Here is a 17,816-nt window from a genome sequence, read left to right on the forward strand (position 1 = left end):
ATTGAAACCATCTGTCCATAATAAAACAATAACTAAATCAAGGTTTCAAACGACACGTTCGATTATAAAAGGTTCTCATACCTCTGCTCCTGTTTGTGGCCAAAGCAAACCCAACACAACCATTGAACATTTTGAGTTTTTTTTATCAACATGAAAATGACAGGGATCTTTCTTACGACCCTTTTCCTGTTCCACTTGGTCCTCATTCCTTCCAAGGCTTTCACATTCTCTAATCCTTTCCAAAATGCTTTCTTTGGACCTGATCAAGGCCGCGAGACTGGCCTACAAATGCCATTTAAAAATCCATTTGCAGGTACTGAACAACCTCCAGAAGAAAATCAGGGTGGAGGAGATGATCAACAAGAGAAGCCTGTTGGGAAGCAGCCTTTCTTTAATGCCAAACACAAACTCAAGCAAGGTTTCTACAGAGCTACTTGCCCAAATGCAGAGAAAATTGTAGCTGACGCGCTTGCCGAGATGGTTAAGACAAATCCAAGCGCAATCGCTAACTTCATTCGTCTTCAATTCCATGACTGCTTCGTTAATGTAAGCCTTTCCAAACAATTATATATATATACATCCTTCGTTCTCTTAATTTCTTGTCTCCACATTATATCATATAACCAAAGTTTTTAATATCATATATATTTATGTTATATATATATAAGACCAAAGATTAGTTAGTTTACATTGTTGTTATTATTTGGAATCATTAAGGAGAGAAAGCTAAGAAAATTACATGTTGTGATGAGTTGAGTTGAACAGGGATGTGATGCCTCGGTTTTACTAGATTTTTCACCAGCTGGGGACAAAGTGGAGAAAAATTCAATGTTCAACGGTTTTCTCCTGAAAGGTGCTGATCTGATTGATGATATCAAGACAAAGCTTGAAGAAGAGTGTCCTGAAACTGTGTCATGTGCTGATACATTGGCATTTGCAACCAACGAGGCTATGGCGCTGGCGGGTGTGCCACGTCAGCGCCCTCTTGGTGGTCGTAGGGATGCATTGGTTTCACTTGCTTCCGTTGCAGAAGACAATAACCTTCCTTCGCCAAACTGGTCGGTGGATCAGATGATAGAGCTGTTCAACAGGAAAGGCTTCAACGCTGAAGAATTGGTGGTCCTACTCGGTGCACATTCTGTCGGTTCAGCTCACTGTGATCTTTTCATGGATAGGCTATACAATTTCAAGAACTCGCAGAAACCTGACCCGACTTTGATTCCACCTGTGGTTGATGAACTTAAACAGATATGCAAGAACCCTGGGACACCTCAGTTCAGAAACCCACCAGTGAACTTTGATGAGACACCTACTAAACTTGATAACCTATTTTACAAGAATATGGTGGAGAAAAAGAAATCGTTGCTCTTGAGTGATTCATTTTTGCTCGGTGATCCCAGGACTGGCCCTGTTGTGAGGAAGATGGCAGCTGAGCCTGGCTTGTTCCCAAAGAAGTTTGCTGAGGTCATGGTTAAGTTGTGTTCTTTGAATGTGCTCACTGGGAACGATGGGGAGATCAGGAAGACTTGTAGGTCCACTAATTAATATGTCATTATTTAAATATATATGGAGATGATGTTTAACCAAATTTGTTATTATTTGTTTTTATTGTATTGTACTGATAACGATGATGATGATAGATGATTCCTTGTTTGGTTTCATCTAGGAATTTCTCTCTTAAATATTCCTTTATTTTTTCAAAAACTTTTGTTAAACATATTTTCTCTCAAAGCTAAAAAGCAAAAAGCAATTGACTAGATTTTACTAGTTAAAGATAATTCCGGCGTCGGAATCACAAAGGACTTACGAGTTAAATATAATTCCAGCGTCGGAATCACAAAGGACTTATAGCACCACCATTATACTCCGTGCAATAAGCAACATATCAACAACCAATTTCCCACCTTTAAAAACCCTTTATACACCCTTGCAATAAAAAACAAATTAAGGGGAAAAAAAAAACTATTCGAAAATTTCAATTTTCAAAAATATAATTCCAATAATATCCAAAAATTAAAAATTCCAAAAATTCAGAAAAAAACCATATACCAAACACCTCTTAAGATCCCGTTTGGCCAGATCTAGAGAAAGTTAAACTGATTTGAAAGGGATGCGCCAGGCCCTAGCAGTAGTGCAACGCTTGGGCGACACGTGAGAGACCCAGTAGCAAGCTACTGTAATGGACCCTCTCCCTATAAAAATTAATTTAATATCATGTGGGCCAATGGCCCACGTATCAGATATTAAACTGATAAGAACAGATACTACACTTGATCTTAGCCAAAAGGCCGAGAAAGGTATGAGTTGAACATTACAGGGATTCGAGTTTTATAATCCAAGTTCCTGCTGCTTGTCATAGTTTGGTACGGTGTGGGACTTAGCCACATGTCAGAACTGAGCTTCAATTAGCAATCGAGTCTATTCAATATCATTTAGACCTGAGACGAATAACTGAATTCAAACGCATAATGATCTTCCCAAAAATACTTTATTTGGATATGTTACTATTAGGCTTCTGTTGATTTTTCTCCAAACAGGGCCATTGTTGACCATAGATGGTTTAAACTGATAGGACGGGTTCCTGCCTGGAGATGCTGGGTTAAGGTTTTACTAAGAGAACATGTTTGTTGTCTTGTGTGTGTTTCTCAGACTCCATATATGAATAACTTATCCATATTGTGAATCAAAATTCATTCCACTTATTTTGGAACAAAACCTCTCGAGCTACTTGAGTCAAACTTGTTGCTGAATAACACTAACGTTGACGAATGAAATGAAAATGCCAACAAAACAATTTGCTCAGTTTTCTCAAGTATATGTATAGGCTGAGGGTGAACAACAATGGACATATTTCGAGCCTCGTGGGAACAAGCACACCTTTGATATTGTTAGCATGCTGAGAAACTTAAAGGGCTGCAAACATCCAGATTCCAAACTTAAGCACTCAGACAAAGCAAAACCAAACAACACTATTTGACCTAAAGTTGGGTGCAAGTTTATCTGGAATTTTGTTTTAAATTCTACAAATTGACATGAGGCAACAACTTGCATAAGTTAGCGTGCAGCTCGGCCATCTCTAATTCTCTATGTGAGAAACTCCCGTGATATTATTAATCTAAGCCTTGTTTGCACAATTCTTATGTGAATAGACATTTTTGTCTCCTTTTACGAGTAGATATTGCTTATTTTCCTCACAGAATAACCCACAGTACCTATTACTTACAGTATTTATGGTCTAGTGGAATGCCTACAATGTTATGTTGCTCTTCAAAAATGAGATTTGGCAGATTTACAATCAGTTATACATTTGAGTTAGATGGCTAGAAGAACCAGATATGGAATCAACAGCCACTCATCATTCAAGATGAGAAAGTAATGAATTATCAGTGCTATTAACTTCATAATGTAGATTGACATTCTCTCTTTTAAAATTTTAAGATAATTGGATTTTGTACAAAAGCCCTGCCGCGGGTTATGGTTATTCATCTACTTGTTGACATCCAGCGTATTCTATTAAATTAGATTGCTAAATTTGGAAATGTTTTCTTATGGTACCGATATCTATATTTGTACTTATAATATCCATTGACAAATGTAACAAAAATAATTTATAACAGTTTTGATTAAAAATAATTACCAAGACTACTCAGTCAAATTAGCAATTATTGATCCAGTCAACAACATTTAACTGCCAACTAAACTTTAAAATATGATTCTAAATTCGTTTAATCAATAAATTTTAATGTTAAGACCTCAGTTAATTTTGAACTAAAATGTAGCTTTTCCCCTTTTTGGCACCCAAGAGTTCAGGTCTTCAAATACTAGTGTTTTTCAGCAAGAATTTAAAGATATACATGTGAATTTATCAATATTTTAAGTTTGGAATACCTTCATATATCAAGGATCACACTTCGACTGAAACAACCAAAATCCATGGGGTCCAGTGCATAATTATTGTTAACACAACAATGTTCTATAAACTATCATTAAACAGCAGTTCCTGCATGAAAGCAACTGAAGTAGATGTTGCAGTAATACTCTTGGCAAAACTTTGGGATAAACTAGGGGAGGGGAGACAGTATTAATATACCAATTTTTGTGGTCTTTTACTCCCTTGTAAGTATGTGATGATATAAGCCTCATACCGAAAGAGCTCAACTTTGAATATCACTATTAGCCGGATTTCTTCTTTTGTCCATTTTCTTTTGAGGATGAGATGAAAATAACATTACGTTTCCGTCAGATTTGGAGAGTGGTTGATATGGAGCTTGCAAGGCTGAGAACCTCAAATGGTGGCTTATTCATCACATGCCTCACTGTTAAGGGACATGAATCTGTGATCCAGAAGTATGTGAATGCAGTCTCTGGATGCCCTGTGCATGAAAAGTCAGAAATGGCTGATGGTGAGGAGGGAAAGTGTAGAGTGTAAGTCATTGAGTTAAATATTAGATTGATGCAAGAAATGCAAGCCTTGTTAAGTACAGCACTCAAAATTCAATAGCAATCACTGAAAGCGACATTAGCTTTGTGAGGGAAGATTCAATAACACAATGGTTTCATAATAGAGTGAGAATATCTGCTCCCAATATGTTGAACCTCCTCCAAATAAAATAACTAACCACAAACCAATGATAAGCCATCTAAATGCCTGTTCCACTAATAAATGGAAGAGCGAGGGTACTGACATGAGTTAGACCTTGGCAAAAACTAGAACGTGGAGCATAACAAGAAAATCATGGGGAAAATAGGGTCAATGTTCTAAAGAAAAGTGACATGTTTATAGAAGATAATGTCATTTAAGGCCTACTCGAAGGAAAACTCCAGAACAATTACGAAATTAAATTAAATCAAAAGAATAGGCATTGAACATGGTTTAATGAGCAAAGTAAAACAAGCATTACCCCCATTATCATGTCCAAAGCGTTCCCATGATTTATTTGGAAAAATGCCATGAGTCACGTAAGCACTGATCTCTGTTGCTCCATGAGCTGCCAATACTTTCTGAATGATGACAAATTTATGAGTTATTACTCGTCAAGATAATCGGAAAGCACCTTTTCTATAATAAATAAAACAGCATAAGATTTCCAACTTTTGCGGTAAGAATCCACATACATAGACGTCTATACCTGGCATTCAATCAGAGTACCACCTGACTGAACCAAATCATCGACAATCACAACATGCCGACCCTTAGGGTCTCCCTCCTTAATACGAACTATCCGTTGATCTCCTTCCCGGACTTTTGCACAAACTATCTGCATATGTATTGTGTAAGTGCTAACAAATGGAACCATCATTGCAAGTTAACTTATGTTCACTCTAGTAGCTGCTAGACTAGTACCAGGGTATTATTTATGACTTTTGCTAAATTTGTGAAACATTGTTACATTTACTATATTCAATACCATTGGAAAATGCTGCAGTTGCTTATGAAATCGTTTCCAAGCACCATCATCAGGAAAAGCAATTGATATCTGAAAAAGAACAAAACAAGAGTTGTCATTCAATATGAGATAGTGTGAAAACAACTATACTCATTTCCTTTTTCAATCAATATCTATAAAATAAAAGCTTGTTTCAGTTTCTATTGTAACTATAGAAGATTAATCTGGGGACTGAAGTGCAGACCAAAAGGTAAAATATTAGAAGCAAGCTTTAAAATAACAGGATGTCTGTTAAGTTGATTGATGCAAATTAATAAGATCAGTAATTTCCATGATCACAAGCACACAGGCAAAAACAAGAACAGTATAGTAAGAAAAAAAAAAAAAGCCAATATAAAAACAAGGAACCACAAAGAGAAGAAATAAATATAAGTGAAAGCCTCACTCTATCAGAATCAGGGAGATCCTGGAGCCTTCTTTTAAGCAATGGTATGCCACTCTCAAAGCATGGTAAAATGTTATCACCAAAGTAGAATCTCTCCTGGATTGCAACAAATAATCAAATAATTATGGCCAGCAACTTACCAAGTGAGAAAGAAAGACAAGGAAAACATGTTATGGACAAACCAAAAATAATAGTCAAAAGCAATTCTGCCAATATTAGACCTGCAATGCATGAATGTCAAACGTCACCAAACTAGTAGGTCCTCCCCCAGAAATCGGTATGTTTGACAAAAGCCTGGCCAAAGTAAAAGCTGTGGCAATATCTCCTTCATCCTCCATACGTTCTGAAGTGCCCGTTGGGAAAAAGGGAAGGACAAGCGTAAATGACGCAACAAACAGTTTTGGCAATGCATAAATGACAGAGATCTGCTCAAAAATTACTGCTGGAGAACTGAATGAGGCCAGAAAAGCTACATGCTGTCCACGAATGCCTTGAGCATTAGGAATGAAAATGTTGGGGAAGCTATCAGGAAACTTGCTGAAGTTTTCAGTTGTAAAAGAGTATTAATTTTAGTGAAACCATAAATTATACTAAAAACGCAAACAAGCTATAAACAGAGAACCAGAACCAATGCACCATAGCAACGTTTTTAACCTCAGGCATCAAGATTCATAAAGGGGCAGCTTAAAAAGTAAAATTACAGTTCCAAATATATTCTGCTCAAAATAAAGAGTTGCAAAAGCCAACAGAAGAACTCTGAGGGAACAGAACATCCATTTAACTGTAAGTCACAGAAAAAATGGACAACAGTGAACTACTCGCCCCTTCAACTCATCACTGTAAATGGAAATTCTCATAATATTCTCGTAATGGGCATTTCCAAGTTCCAAAATTTTAACAACAGGGATACAAATTCCAGCACAAGAGAGCAATTTAGCTAAATGGGGGTGCAAAATATTGAACTGGGACACTCAAAGTTAGTTTAAAAAAAAAAAAACAATGAGTGCATGGTGAGAAAGTTAATGTGAATGAAAATGAAGCGAACCCCCATGATATGGTACGAAGTTCAATGGCGTCAGACTCGGCGGAGATCTTCTCAGCGAGGGCCTTGGTCTCAGCACAGAAAAAGAGGACCACTTTCTTCGCATTCTTGGTGGGGAATTCTGAAGCAGAATTAGCAGCAGAAACCGACACCAACGAAGAAGAAGAAGAAGAGTTGTTATGAATGGAATCTTTGTTCATATCAATTGTCCAGCTACGATGGCTCTCGAAGCTTTTGATCTCGCACCTCAAACTCAAATCGAAACGCAAGCTGTTATTATTCTTCTTCTTCGATTGAAGAAGCAGAGAGTGAGAGGGTCTGATTTTGAGGGATTTGTTCGAAGGTACCGACAAAGACGGAGGGGGTGGCGTGGCCGCCATTGTCGGCGTTAACCGCCTGTTTTTGGGGGCAGTTGGACTTTTGAAAAGAAAAAATTGGTAGCTTGATAGAGTACTGCTATCACTCTGATTCGTTAATCGTTACTGTTTCTTTTCATATCATTTCTCGAAATGTTTCTTTTATAAACACGTGAAGAATATACTGTCACTCCACCGACTACTTTATGCCATTATTTGATTTTCTAGAAATACTTTGGACTATTAAAAGTATTACATTAATTCCATCGTAACGCATAAAATTGTGTAACCATTTTCTTTATTAAATTTAGGGATTAACATTTTTTTACATTGTAAGAGATAATTTTATCCGCTACATATATAAAAATATATAGAGCTCATATGAGGTTATGTAAAAAGAAGAGAGAGAAAGATAAAATAGAAAGGCTGCCATGTAAAGAGAAGAGAGAGAAAGATAAAATATAAAAATATATAGAGCTCATAAGGAGATAATTTTATCTGCTACATTAATTCTCAAGATTCTTTACATAATATCAGAGCCTCGCCGCCTCTCACTTTCTCCTGTGGACTTTCTTAGCACAGGTAGACTGGGCATGTTGCATCTTCCACTCTTCAAGCCCAATGGACTCTCGTGTGAGGGGGCGTGTTGAGATATATAGTCTCACATTGGTTGTATGTGTAACTAATGTGGGTTTATAAAGTCTTGAGCACTCCCACCCTTTGAGCTAGCTTTTGGGGTGGTGTATCCCAAGGTTCTTTACATGGTATCAGAGCCTCGCCCTCGCCGCCCCCACTTTCTCTTGTGGACTTTCTTAGCACAGGTAGGCTGGGCCTGTTGCATCTTCCACTCTTCAAGCCCAATGAACTCTTGTGTGAGGGGGCGTGTTGAGATATATAGTCTCACGTTGTATGTGCAACTAAGGTGGAGTTTATAAGGTCTTGGACACTTTTGGGGTGGTGTATCCCAAGGTTCTTTACATAAGTCTCACACATTTTTATGTGTGTAGAAGATAATATTATCTCCTATAACATAAGAAACATTAATATAACATTAGATAAAGTTAAAGTTATCTACAACTACTCTTTATAACTTATGTGCTCCTGGAATATATAATATAACATTAAAGTTACTTTTTTTTTTCTCTCCTCGATTGCTTTTTAGAACCTGTCTGCTGTAACTAAAAAAACAACTCCAATGTTATAACTATGTATTCTCGAAAATAGATAGTTATAAAGGATAGTTGTAAATAATCTTATCTAAAATGGTTGTAGAAATGTTTACCTATATATATAGGAAAAAAGTATCTAATGTTACTTTTTTGTTTAATGTTCATCGAAACGACGTCATTTTAGGTTGAAAGGTTAAAAAATTAGAATGATAAAGACTATTATAACCCTGAAATATATTAAAAATACAAAAATATCATGATTTCCTCCCTAAAACGACGTCGTTTCGGTAAACAATAGATAAAGTTATCTCAAGTAACCTTGAAAAAACAAACCTATATATATATATATATATATATATATATATATATATATGGCTTATCATTTCGCAGGCTGCTTAAGATAATTTTATCTCCGGCTACTAAATCATAACTGTACAAAGATGGATCAATGGTGATAAAGGAAGAGAGAAAAAAGGGAATCATAACCATTCAATAGTGAATCAATTAATATAAGAAAATAAATAAACAAAACGACGTAATTTTGGAGTGGCTAGAGATAAATTTATCTCAAGTTGCCGGAGAAATATTTTTCCTATATGTATATAGGGAAAAATGTTTCTGCAGTTAATGCAGATAAGTTATCTGCATTTATTCTCAAAACGACGTCGTTTTGATATTGAAATCTTAAAAAATTATGAATATAAAAATTAATATAACCCTGAAATAAATTAAAATTACAAAAACACTATGATTTCCGTCCCAAAACGACGTAGTATTGGCTTACTGCATATAAGTTATCTGCAGTAACTGCAGAAAAAATGAACCCATGTATATATATATAGGATCCTTTGACACCGGTGTCAAATTTTAAATTTGACTCCTCATCTAAGAGACGTTAGATAAAAAAAGATCAATGGTGTCACATACTTACAAATCAGAGTCGTTAATCTATTTTGATCTAACGACTCTCATAATGAGGAGTCAAACTTAAAATTCGAAACTAGTGTCAAAGGATTTTATCTCATATATATATGAGAAAAATATTTCTCAAGTTTCTTGAGATATATTTATCTCTGTCCAGCCTAAAACTACGTCATTTTGTTTACGTATTTCCTTATATTTATTGATTCACTTTTGTATGGTTATGATTTTCTTTTTCTCTCTATTATTTTATCATCATTGATTTATCTTTGTACGATTATGTTTAATAGCTGGAGATAAAATTATCTCAAACAACTTGAAAAAATGGTAAGCCCTTTATATATATATATATGCAGAATTTTTTTATAGTAATATACTAATACTAAATTTTACCAATCTTAATTATTAAATTTTTATTTTTATACATAAGACAACTATTGCAGCTCAGTTGGTAACTTGGCGCTGAGTTAGTGGGGTTAGATATGTGTTCGATTCCCGCTGAATGCATTCTTGGGGAGGGGGCTGAACCTTTAGCCATCACTGTTCCCCGCACTCCGGATTAGTCTCATAGCCGGCTCAAAGAGTCGAAGCTCGTGGAGATACCGGAGGGAGCCAACTCGTCTCAAAGAGATAATTAGGATTGGGTAACTCAAAAAAAAAAAAAATTGTATTTAGAGGAATACTATGGGAATATATTAGAAATTTACTTTTTTTGAGTTTCGGGAACCGTATTTCTGTCGTAATCAGCGTCGTTCAATTTGAGGGTCTGTTATGTGCCAAAGCAAAACAAATAAATATTTCAGGGTCCTTTGTTATTGTTGACACAATGACGGATATTCCATGAGTTTGAGCCGGAATACGAGGGACGCACAAATGTGTAACGTTAAAATTGTTGTCTTGTGAAGATTGAATGTGTATTACGTTAGATACTTTTTAGGTAATTCTATAAGATTCTAGCTTTCATTTTTTTAAATTTTAAAGTAATATAAATGAAATATTAAAATTTTATTTCTAATTTAAGATTTATGTATTTATATTTATTATATGAATTTTATATAAGGAAAAGATATTTATCCTTTTTTTATACATGAAGGGCATTAAGCCAAAAGGAAAAGACAAAACAAATAGAATTAGTCATTTTAAATAAAATAGTAATATTTTATTTAATATTAAAGTTAAAAAAAACTCTGAATAATTTTTTATTTTCTCCCATCATGATCTTCCATTTGATAACTGTTTTTCTAACCCTAAAATATAATATTTTTAAATAAAATGACACAATTATATATTTTTTAAAAGTACAAATATTTTTCCCTATAATATTTCACATATCAAAGCACTACCTTATAATTTCCTTCCCATATATGAACAGTACATGGGACAGAGAAATAGATAGGTATGTAAAATTCATTTCGAAACAGGTTTTGGAAAATATCATGGGAGGCCGCGGGTGATCTATTTAGGCCTATACTCGAAAAGTCGAGTTCCTTGGTTGCTCACTTATAAAGGCCAAGCCCTTCATGCCAAAGACATTTCTATTCTATTTAGCTTTCGTGGTTCGTAGCCCATTCAACACTTGTGTTCCTTAGCTCATTCTACTACTAGCCATTGCACCAACTTTTAAGCTCTACGTGAACAAATAAACAAAAAGGAAGTAAAAAAAATTGAGAAGTAGTGCAGTTCGAAATGAGAAGGGTTTAATGTTGATCATGTGAATTGATTTAATTTAATTTGTAATGAATTGAGCTCATTTTATTTTAATTCTTTTATTTATTTGTAATAGAAAAAATAAGTAAAAACAATTAAAATAAAATCATTGACAAAATTGATTGGTAAGAGTTAAGGACTAACAACAAAAGTAATAAGGTTGAATTCCCGGCTTTTTCACCCTTTTGCCCCTTATTAATTAATTAATAACCATTTTGTCCCTGATTCGAAACTATTTATCAATTTGCCCCTCTTTAGTTGATTACCTTGCATTTTTAGTCGACTAAATGGCCAAAACAAACAAAAAATGGCTGCTGGAAGATTTAGTCGACTAAATCTCCCTATTTAGTCGACTAAATCTTCATATTTGACAAAAAAAAAAAAAATAAGTCAGTATGATTTTAATCGATTAAGTAGGGAGATTTAGTCGATTAAAAATGCAAGGTAGTCGATTAAAGAGGGGCATATTGGTAGATAGTTTCGAATCAGGGGCAAAATAGTTATTAATTAATTAATAAGGGGCAAAAGGGTGAAAAAAGCCACCACATATAATAAGTAAAAAATAAAAATAAAAAAATTACCACAAATAATTTTTAATCCTAATTTTTGGTCCTCCTATTCTCACTTGTATGCATTAAAACATAGAAATACTAAGGTCTCGTACTTACGGTATGGAAAGGGTGGAGGGGGAATATAATAGAACCATTGATTAAAATTATTATTTACATTATTTAATATAAAATAAAGTAAAATGAAATATGATGGATTGTTTCATCTCGTTTTATTTTACATTTTATTTAATTTGAAAATAATAAATAAAACTAAATTGTTATCTATTAACTTTTTATTATTCATTTGGTTTCTTACATAAAAATGAAAAAAAATTCATTTTATCTAAATAATAATATAGTAGTTTTATTCTGTTAAAAAACAATATGAAAATATGAGAGAAAATTAAATACGTGTTTCTGAAATTATTTAAAAATGCAAGTAACACTCTATATTCAACATGCGGAAAACATAAATCAAATGCATTTAAGATCACGAAAAATCGAGGAACAGTGACAAAAATGTCACTGTTCATGCACTTATTTACTCAACTATCACGTGAACAATGTTATTTTTTAATATGTCACGCGTGCAAGTTTGCTATAGTCGCCAGCGAACTTGCTTTGCTGATGTAGCACATTTCTGGTGGACATCAAGTTCATTACTGGAAGTAGCAAATTACATTGTAATAAATGCTACCCCTGTCCACATGTCGTGTCATGTGGCAGACATGCAACAAAGTTTGCTGCAATAGGCAGCAACTACGGGTAACGACTAGTAAAAAAATTAGGCCACGTGTCTGACATGTATCAAGTTTGCTGGGGTGGATAGCGAACTTGGCTCAACAGCTACTCATCCCCAGCCTATATAAACCCCCCCTCCCCACCCCAAACGTCTCTCCCTCTCACTCTCACTCTCTTCCTTTTTCTCACTTACTATCTATCTCTCTCTACATTATCAAGGTTAGTAATTTAAATATTGTTTTTTGTTGTTGTAGTTTTTTAGTATTAATTGTTTGATATTACTTATTTATAGGGTAAACCCTCAGGTTAGAAGATTAATTTGATTATTGAGACAATAGGATAGAATATGTATATTAATGTTATTAAGTTTAGTATTTTATATTTATATACTTATTTATGCATTATTTAACAATATTAGTTATTTGATATTATTTATTTATAGTTAGAAAACTTAGGTTAGAAGAATTTTATATTAATGTTGTTAAAGTTAGTATTTAATAATTTTTTAAAATTATGCATTATTTAGTAATATTAATTGTGTCATATTATTTATTTATAGGTAGAAAATTTAGGTTAGAAGAATTTTATATTAATGTTGTTAAAGTTAGTATTTAATAATTTTTTAATTATGCATTATTTAATAATATTAATTGTTCCATATTATTTATTTGTAGGTAGAAAATTTAGTTTAGAAGAATTATTAATTTTTTGAGACTGTAGGTTAGAAGCTATGTATATTAATGTTGTTAAAGTTAATACTTAATATTTATTTATTTATGCATTATATAATAATATTAATTGTTTGATATTATTTATTTATAGGTAGAAAACTTAGGTTAGAAGAATTTTTTGTTTTTTTAGACCATAGGATAGAAGCTATATATATATATTAATGTTAATAAAGTTAGTATTTTATTTTTCTAAATTTATGCATTATTTAATATTATTTATTTGATATTATTTATTTATAGGAAAAAAATATTAGGTTATGTTCCTAAACCTCCACAGCAACCCATTGCATCGGGTTACCGGAGGCGCATCTAGCAATCAATCGAGAGAGGGATTAATTCCGTTGTAATCTCAACTTCTTGTATATTATTTTCTTTAGGACATTATATTTGCAATTGGGGCTCATGCGGAACATTTTCGTATCTCCTTCAAACACTTGACCATTCGATCCAAAATATCTCCTCCTATTGTAATATAAAATGGCGATTAAATAATTGCTACTCTCACTCATTATGTCGTCCAATATGAAATACAAAATACAAAAAATAAGAAGATACTGGCATTCTTTGGAAAAAAAAAGCACCAGATTTACAAATTGAATGTGGGAGTTAGGGAGGGGGAGGTATAAATAGCACTAAGTTCGCTATATGCAATAGCAAACAGTAACTATCGGCAGCTAGTTCGCTGGCCCATGCAGCGAACTAGCAGGGAGCTGCAGGGTCCCGCGAACTAGGTCAGATGCTGCCACACGGCAACTCGTTCGTTGACCCATTCAACGAACTAACAGGGAGCTGCCACTTGGCACCTATTTCGATGAGCCCTGCAACGAACTAGGTGAGATGCTGCCATATGGCACTCCTAGTTTGCTGCATGTGGCAGCAAATTTCTTCACGTTGTTGGGCAAGTGGCTTCTTACACAGGACGCTTACGGAACACCTAGAGGAGGGGTGAATAGATGTTCTAAACTTTTTCAAAAACTTTTTTGAATTCAGTAAACAATTACACAATTTTTCTTCAGTCCCTATATGCCCTTATATGCCCAAAATAATTTTTCACAATGCTAAGAACAATGTAGTAACAGAAAACGTACCTTAGCAATTTATAGAGTATAAAAGCAACAATGTAATTTTCTTAAACAAATCAGAAAAATATCAATTCTGCTACAACACTTTTAAACCAGAAATTAGTGTTACTTTAAGTCTCTAAACAAAATATTAAGAAATTAAATCAGAGAGACAAGAGACACACGATATATCCTAGTTCACACCCACTAAGCCTAAGTAGGGTGCTACGTCCAGACTGAAGTCGCTGCAGATATTTTATTTATCACAAGTGTACCTGTTTTACAAACACGCGTCACACAAGCAATCAAACAAAATATTAAAAACATTCATAGTGCCTACACTGCTCCAAGTTCTGAGAATACTCTCAAGCCAAACCTGCGGAGTTCACCAACTCCTCTCACACAAGACCTTCACTCTCCTTAGTGGATTCTTGAGGCTCCAAGCCTTGAGACACACTCTCAAGCCACAAGGTTGCTAACCCACACGGTTGCACCCACACACCTAGGACAGATTTACAACACGTGCACTTCACTTTAAACAAACAATAATATCTCAGATTTAAAACAGAAAATTTATCAACCTATTACAAAATCCTATCACACTTGATATATCAAATAAGGCACAACAACAAGCTCCAAAATGATATGATGTATGCAGAAAATTTAGAGTACAAGTATATGTATCACAAAATAAAAATTTTCAGCAATAAGAAACTTGCATTTATTTATATCTAGTATTTAAATGATGGACACTAAAAATTTGATTGAAACAGAAATTATCACACTATAACCAGAAAATCAGAATTGTAATTTCTCTCAAAATTTCACAAAAAAATCAGAATTAGTTGTAGATAAATCTTTTAGTAATAAACCACAAGAAATATGAATTTTAAGCATAATATACCTCAATTAAAACAGAAAATTCAGATTTAATATTCCAACCATAAAATTTCTAGAACAATTCAAGATTAGGTTTCTAAACAGTAAATCCCAAACAAAAATCTGAATTAACACAATGTATAACAAGAAAAAAATATCCAGATTTAATATTTATTTAATTTTTTTTATTCAATCTTTCACAAAAATTTAGAAACACAAATCTTACACAAAGAGCATCAAGATTTCTACTATATTCACTTAATATCAAAAAAAAGAAATTTGAATACTCACAATATACAAAAAAAAATAACAGAAAATTAATTCAACAATATCAAGTCTCAAGAATATACCAAAGGATGCTCAAAACGTAAAACAGAAAATGTGGTTAGGGTTCTTTAACCTTAGTTCCAAGAATCATGAAAAGCACTACAAATCACCCAATTTTGACTCAGAAATTGATCAAGAGACTCATCAATAATGGTGCACTTTGTTTGGGTTCAAGAAAAAAATTGTTGATGGAAATTAGGGAATTTTTGGGAGGAAGATTAGAGGAACACCACAGATCACTTCCACACAAGGTAGCTTACAAGACATGATCTTAATGAAAAATTTCGCTCATAATAGTTGCTGTATATTTTTGCAGATCGAAGAAAATGGATTTCTGTAAAATGATATTAACGTAAACGAACACGAACGAAGGGGATCTCAAAAAGACGAACTGGATTTGTTTTCCGATTTCTTGTTAAATTCTTTTCTCGGTCTTTACCACTTTTTATACTTAGAAAACAACAGGCTGACTAGTCCTACTGAGACTACATCTACACGCTAAAATGAGTCAGAGGTGTTAAATTTTTATTATTATTATATAGTATAACTTTTAAAGAAATATAAACTATACGTTGGAAAAGTCAGTTTGGTAAAAAAATATTTTATATATTAAAACCAAAAGTGTATATATATATATATATATATATATATATATATATATATATATATATATATAAATATCTAACAATCAATCAACGTAACAGATTTTGAAAGGAACGCTGTAGACGTAAATTTTTGTTTCGTTTCTTTATATATATATATTACCTTTACTTTTTGATATTTATTAAAACAAATTTTTAATTTACTTTTTTTTTTATTAAAACAGATTTTTAATTGATTTGGATTTTATTTTTAAAGACCTGTTTATTTAATTTTAATTTTTTTATTAGGTCACTCAACATAGCTAAATACATGTTATGCAATGATATGCAATGGAGCTTGGAATCATGCTTAGTGATATATCTAATATGTTACAAGAAAGCTAAAAATTATCTAACCCGAAACTTTAGCATCTTCAAAATGAGTTCTTCATGCTTTGACATCATCAAAACCATTTAGGCATAATCTACTTGAATTTAGGAGGTCCTTCAATCTCCCCTTTTTTGATGATGGCAATATATACTCAAATTGAGACAAAATAAAGGTTAGTAGCAAATGTTAGATAACATGTAATATCACAACTTTAAAATTTCTTTAAGCTCTCCTATCAATATGCATTCGCTCAACTTGACATTCATTTATCTTATTTTCTCTCCCTTTGATATTATCAAAAATAATAGTAGCATGAGATAAAACAAAGCATATAAAAAATGGCATAATGAATAAAGACATTTTATAAGGCATGAATGTGCATGTATTAAGAAGACGGATCAAATAAGCCTAATTCCTTACGCAATCTTTCATAGGTATCTCTAGGTAATGGCTTTGTAAAAATATCCGCTAATTGTTTAGTTGTATCAAAAAAATTAATTTCATCATCTCTTTTACTAACATGATCACGAATGAAATGATGACGAATATCAATATGTTAGTGCGTGAATGCTGAATGAGATTCTTAGTTAGGTTAATAGCACTTGTGTTATCACACAAGATGGGAACGGTCTCAAGTTTCAAACTATAGTCCAGAAGTTGTTGCTTCATCCAAAGAACTTGGGCAACACAACTACCTGCAGCATACTCTGCTTCCGCAGTGGATAGAGCTACACTAGCTTGTTTCTTACTATGCCAAGAAACTAAAGCGTTTCCAAACAAATGACATGTGCCACTCATGTTCTTCCTATCCAACTTACATCCTGCAAAGTCGGCATCGAAATAGCCAACTAAGCTTGGTGGAAATCCCTTAGGATACCATAATCCCATTTGACTAGGACTCACCAAATAACGAAAAATTCTTTTAACAGTAGCTAAGTGGGACTCTATAGGATTAGATTGATATCGTGCACACATGCATACAACAAACATAATATCAGGTCTAGAGGCGGTCAAATATAAAAGTGATCCAATCATACCTCTATACCTTGTAGAATCTACCGATTTGCCTTGTTCGTCTTTATGAAGTGTACATGAGGAGCTCATGGGTGTGTCAATATGCTTTGCAGAGTCCATCCCAAATCTCTTTAGGAGGTTCTTGCAATACTTTGTTTGATGAATGTATGTGCCATCCCTTTCTTGCTTGATTTGGAGGCCAAGGAAGAATGTCAATTCTCCCATCATACTCATCTCAAACTCACCCTGCATAATCTTAGAAAATTCTTCACATAGAGAAGCATCAGTAGAACTAAAAATAATGTCATCTACATAAATATATACTTATAGTGCGTGATCATGCTTTTTCTTTATAAAGAGTGTTGTGTCAACTTTACCACGAGTAATGCATGTTCAAGCAAAAATTTACTTAGCCTATCATACTGATGCTCTCCGGCAAGTATACCGATCGCACAATTAATATAGAAAGTAAGTAGAGTATCGTCTCCACAGGGATTGGGTCGAATATCAATT

The 17,816-nt window shown here is 33.5% G+C and overlaps 2 protein-coding genes and 1 non-coding gene across 3 annotated transcripts; 1 reads left to right on the plus strand and 2 right to left on the minus strand.

Annotated features, from left to right (window-relative positions):
- Window positions 1–150: 150 nt before the first annotated feature.
- Window positions 151–1,545, plus strand: LOC133315169 (peroxidase 28-like). The gene is made up of 2 exons (XM_061516736.1): window positions 151–546; window positions 766–1,545. The coding sequence occupies exons 1-2, from the start codon at window positions 151–153 to the stop codon at window positions 1,543–1,545; spliced, it is 1,176 nt and encodes a 391-aa protein (XP_061372720.1).
- A 560-nt stretch (window positions 1,546–2,105) lies between these two features.
- Window positions 2,106–2,301, minus strand: LOC133315207 (U2 spliceosomal RNA). The gene has a single exon (XR_009752044.1). It is a non-coding gene; the product is annotated as a U2 spliceosomal RNA (small nuclear RNA).
- Window positions 2,302–4,059: 1,758 nt separating this feature from the next.
- On the minus strand, window positions 4,060–7,286 carry LOC133315193 (ribose-phosphate pyrophosphokinase 4). Its single transcript, XM_061516770.1, has 7 exons — window positions 6,878–7,286; window positions 6,054–6,369; window positions 5,833–5,928; window positions 5,409–5,477; window positions 5,130–5,258; window positions 4,902–5,001; window positions 4,060–4,373 (listed from the first exon to the last, which is right to left on the minus strand). Exons 1-7 carry the CDS (start codon window positions 7,252–7,254, stop codon window positions 4,240–4,242), a joined length of 1,221 nt encoding a protein of 406 aa, XP_061372754.1. The 5' UTR covers window positions 7,255–7,286; the 3' UTR covers window positions 4,060–4,239.
- Between the last annotated feature and the right edge of the window lie 10,530 nt (window positions 7,287–17,816).

Source organism: Gastrolobium bilobum, unplaced genomic scaffold (genome assembly GCF_033153095.1).
Source record: "Gastrolobium bilobum isolate Gb01-03AN ecotype WA unplaced genomic scaffold, APGP_CSIRO_Gbil_v1 utg13952, whole genome shotgun sequence".
Lineage (NCBI taxonomy): Eukaryota > Viridiplantae > Streptophyta > Magnoliopsida > Fabales > Fabaceae > Gastrolobium > Gastrolobium bilobum.

Excerpts from the sequence above, each read along its gene's own strand:
- LOC133315169 (XM_061516736.1), top strand. The coding sequence starts at position 151 with ATGAAAATGACAGGGATCTTTCTTACGACCCTTTTCCTGTTCCACTTG. Across the intron at positions 547-765 it reads TCCATGACTGCTTCGTTAAT|GGATGTGATGCCTCGGTTTT; the intron begins GTAAGCCTTTCC and ends TGAGTTGAACAG.
- LOC133315193 (XM_061516770.1), bottom strand. The coding sequence starts at position 7,254 with ATGGCGGCCACGCCACCCCCTCCGTCTTTGTCGGTACCTTCGAACAAA. Across the intron at positions 6,370-6,877 it reads CTTCGTACCATATCATGGGG|CAAGTTTCCTGATAGCTTCC; the intron begins GTTCGCTTCATT and ends TGAAAACTTCAG. Across the intron at positions 5,259-5,408 it reads AACTGCAGCATTTTCCAATG|ATAGTTTGTGCAAAAGTCCG; the intron begins GTATTGAATATA and ends ATACATATGCAG.